Below are 4,187 nucleotides of genomic sequence, written 5' to 3' on the forward strand. Positions count from 1 at the left end.
ATTGGTCCCGAGCCGTTCCTACCAGTAGGCCCGCATGAAATTAAGGGGCATCTATTAGTAGAAGAAAGGGAAAAGTGGGAAGAACACTGGTGCAATATGCCAGGCCTGAAACAATCTAAGTTACTGTTAGGGGGTTACAGCACAACTCGATATAGGGCATTAATGGGCCTCTCGAAAGATAACCTAAGAATCCTAAAAGCTATTCTTACAGGACACTGTAGACTGAAGTCACATGCAAAAGCTGGGTAAAATATCAAACAACACATGCCGATTTTGTGATCGATCAGCGGAGACGGCGGACCATATCCTCTTGCACTGTGACGCAATCTCAAAACGTAGGGCTAAGTTTATGGGCTAACCATGGCCAGAGCATTCTCACATAAAATCCCTCAAGCCAGGTGAACTGCTAGGGTTCATCAGAGATGTTGGCTTGGATGAGGTACTGTGAAGTAGCTGAGGGCACAATAGACCAATGGTCGCAGTGCGGTCCTCAATTAATTATCTATCTATCTATATAAACTCAACCTCGACATATCCGAAGTGATGATAGAACTAGTGCTTCAACCAGAAACTAATTTATGGTCCAACTTGTTGAAATATGTAGGTTGTTTCCTTGGGCACTGCCTCTTCACATGTTTCTTAAAAAGAAAAGTTCATCATTTACTTTCAGAATATGAATGGGAGGAAATGCTGTAGCAGCTCAAATGAATGGGTGCAGTATTTTATCAAGTTTAAAAGTCCAGATTAACAATCAGAAGCAGAATTTAGTCATGTACTTAAAATTTAAACAAAACCACTGAGATTTCGAATAAAATGAAAATTGGTCTTACAAAGTCAGTTTATTTAAAACAAAAAAGACAAAAAACACTAGGGGCGATCCATAAATTACGAGCCGTGTCTAGGAGTTAAGGTCATCGTCTGGCTCTATCACGGAAGCAAGCGTCACAATTTCTCGTGATCCCTTGATGGCAATTTGTGAGTGATCGCACCTATTGGATGGGGCGAAGCACCACTAAAGCAATAACATTTCTCCACCAGGGGCAGTGGGTCGAAAAGTAATTTATGGAGCACCCCATACTATATTTAAAAATCTAAAAGTTAATTACCCGAAAAAAAATAACAGATTAAATACCGTTTACGCTTCACTTTTTAGCAATCTTCAGTTTTCCGCCATTGATTAAAACCCCACCTTTATTGGCTGAATCTAGTTCTGAGTGTTTACGTTTGGCGGCAAATGGATTAACTGTATTGAGCGGAGTGTGTGTGACTTCTTTCACATTTTCAACGCTTGTATCCAACTTTTCAGCAGTCTTCTCAGCCAATTTTTCTTGTGTCTCTATATCGTTTACCACAGTAGACGACGTCGGAGATGCTACACGTTCAGTTCTATCAATCGTTGTCGACTTTTTGCCAAACACACTAGGTGAATTAGACATAACAAAACGTTTCAACGATGCTCGCTTAGCTTGTGTTAAGCCCATAGCTTTTGGCGCGAGTCGATTACCGCTCGTTAGACTGCTGCCAAGTGTACTATTGTGTGAGTACATCATAGGCGAGAGTGTGACGTTATGATGTTGAAAATCATTTAAATCCTGATTTGCGCGCTGATTTTGTTCTTCGAGTTGTGGCATTAGTTCAGATAAACGATCGGAAAGATGTATACGACCCAATTTCGTGGCATATTTAACAGCCAATAGAAGCAAGTCTGGACAGGCAAGAGTTTCAATAAGTTCCTTGGCGCGCATTTCCACCTCACTGCGGCAGGCCAAAGCGAAAAGTTTGATTGCTGTTTCCTTAATACTTTTCTCAGCATTATTCATAGACATGATAAAAGCGCGCACTAAAGTATCTTCCAATTCCGATTTCTCCACATCAGGATCGCATATAGGCAGCTGGATTGGTAGTTCTTGTGTCATAGGGCGTGGATTAGTCATGGGATAGGAGCTTCCACGACACAGAACCGCTTGTATAATTTGAGTGTGTTCCGACACAGCAATCACAAAGTAATTATTTGATACGCTTTGACTTTGTTTCATTGTATCGCAGATGGGAAACCAGCATTGACTTTTCAGGCTATACAATTGCAGTAAACCCATCGAATCAGCAAATACAGGTGAACCGCAATCGGAAAAACCAAGCCATACTAAGCGGCGTTCCGGTGTTAAAGGTAGCGGCACATGTTGTGTTCGCAATTGCATACCCGCCGTTTGTATAAGTATAGCGCATAAATGTTGTTGCTGTGTGCCAGGTGGAGCGCTATGATAAACAACCATTAAACGATCCTCATGACCAGCCAATGTCACCACTGGACCAGGTATTGTTATTATCTCACGCTGAGTTCCCATGACGGTGTATAAGCGTAGAAAATACATGCTTGTGACAACGCCCACCAATTTATTGGTAGCAACCAATGCTTCGGTGCTTTCACAATCTGGAAATGTAACTGACCATTCCTTATTACCTGAAGCCGCAAGTGCAATGCAAACCAATTTAGTTGAATTTTCAGCAGAAAGTGCCAAAACGCTTCTGCTTAGACTAGCCATATTGTGATTGCTGTAATTGGGTATATGCAATGAATGGTGTATACTGGCATCATGAAATTCTACATCAATCGAACCATCAGCATCCTCTGAATGTGCAGTTACAATGCCCACTTCGTTCCATACTAGATAACGATGTTCCAGATGTGCGGGTGTTGCACCCGGTTGAAAAGCCGATTGTTGATTAAAAGTTTTAGCATTCACGTAATTTTCGATATCGCTATGTAAAGATTTTGCCACAGAATCGCGTGTATTTTCATTTTGTTCATCAACGTAACCCTTTGTATTGCGCATTACTTGGTTTTTAAGACGATCAATTGAAATTCCATCATCATCATCATCTCCATCGACGCCATCTCCATCATTTTCGTCATCTGCACATAAACCATTAGTTCTACCTAAATTATCATTTTCACCATCATTGAATTCAATATCACCAAAGTCAACCTCGTCTGCTTCAGTTTCAAGGAACGTTCCGCCTACGGTTTTGCCCTTAGCGTTACAAAATATCGTACCCAGTTGTCCTGTGATATCGCAGTAAGCTAACTCGTCATCCGTGTTGTTCCAACTCAAAGAAGTTACAGCCTGGTTTTCACTCGTGGGTGGTTCTACACTCAACGCTTTCTTATGATCCACATTGAAAATACTAATCTCACCTTTCGATGTACCGGCTGCTAAAAATACTCCTGATTTTCCGAATTGACAGCATGTGTAGTCCCCTTTTATGCGTTCGTCACTTAGCTTATACTTTATTTCCCAGGTTTCTGTATTTAACACAGTTACTTCCTTTCCTTGTACATAAGCCAGTGTATCATTGCTCGTAAAACAAAGCGTGTTATACTGTTCTGCATTTTCAAAACTATTTGCTTTTGCAAAACCGCTTATTGTTTTTACTTCTTTTCCTCCCTGCTCCAGATTCCACACTTTCAATTGTCCATCACCCGCTACAGAAGCCAAGTACTTGCCATTGTTACAAACGTCCAAACAAAACACAGGCCCATTATGTCCTTGCAAGTGTAATTCGCTTTTATTTTCATCAGTTTTATGGACCTTTATATTGGTATCGTCTGAACCAGCCGCAATGAACTTTTCATGTACATTTATACAAGTTACTGGTGCGGTAAAACGCATAAGCGTGCCATCATTCTCCAGTTCTGGATATGTGTATGCCTGCACGGTATTTCTATCAGTGGAGGCCAATAGACGTTTGTTCCTTTGTGAAATACACATAACAAACTCACCAAGGCATTTAGACCGCGGATCATCATCGTCTATGCCACTCCACATGCGTATATCACCATCAGCTCCACAAGTAATGATCGTTTGGCCTTCTTCGTCGTATGTGAGGCCGGTGAAACCATCGGTATGTGCATATCGCAAGGAGCTACGTTCCCAAATCATATCGACCAAAGTTATATTCGACAATTGACCTTATACCAGAGCAATTTGTTTCAAGTAAAAGTGCAACGTATGGCGCGAAAATAAATAGAAAATAAGTCAATTTTGTTGCAAGGGGGAAATTCGCTTCGTTTATCGATCACACATTCTTAGAGCCTCCTGCGATTACAACCAGATTGACTGAACTTTTGTATGGTTGCGTGTCGGGTATTTGACGCTTGCCCCGCCATCAATCATTTGCATTGAGAA

At 41.3% G+C, this 4,187-nt stretch overlaps 1 protein-coding gene across 2 annotated transcripts; it reads right to left on the minus strand.

Moving 5' to 3' along the window:
- Positions 1-820: 820 nt before the first annotated feature.
- Positions 821-4,187, minus strand: Ctf4 (Chromosome transmission fidelity 4). 2 transcript variants are annotated; one of them, XM_067777263.1, is made up of 2 exons: positions 3,056-4,187; positions 821-2,914 (listed from the first exon to the last, which is right to left on the minus strand). In XM_067777263.1, the coding sequence occupies exons 1-2, from the start codon at positions 3,939-3,941 to the stop codon at positions 1,143-1,145; spliced, it is 2,658 nt and encodes an 885-aa protein (XP_067633364.1). In that variant the 5' UTR covers positions 3,942-4,187; the 3' UTR covers positions 821-1,142. The 2 variants fall into 2 exon arrangements, with proteins under 2 accessions (XP_067633364.1, XP_067633363.1); XM_067777262.1 differs by having other exon boundaries at positions 821-4,180.

Source organism: Eurosta solidaginis, chromosome 3, assembly GCF_040869045.1.
Source record: "Eurosta solidaginis isolate ZX-2024a chromosome 3, ASM4086904v1, whole genome shotgun sequence".
NCBI classification, from domain to species: Eukaryota; Metazoa; Arthropoda; class Insecta; order Diptera; family Tephritidae; genus Eurosta; species Eurosta solidaginis.

What these genes read in the sequence shown, in the direction of transcription:
- Ctf4 (XM_067777262.1), bottom strand. Translation starts at nt 3,941, where the DNA reads ATGATTTGGGAACGTAGCTCCTTGCGATATGCACATACCGATGGTTTC.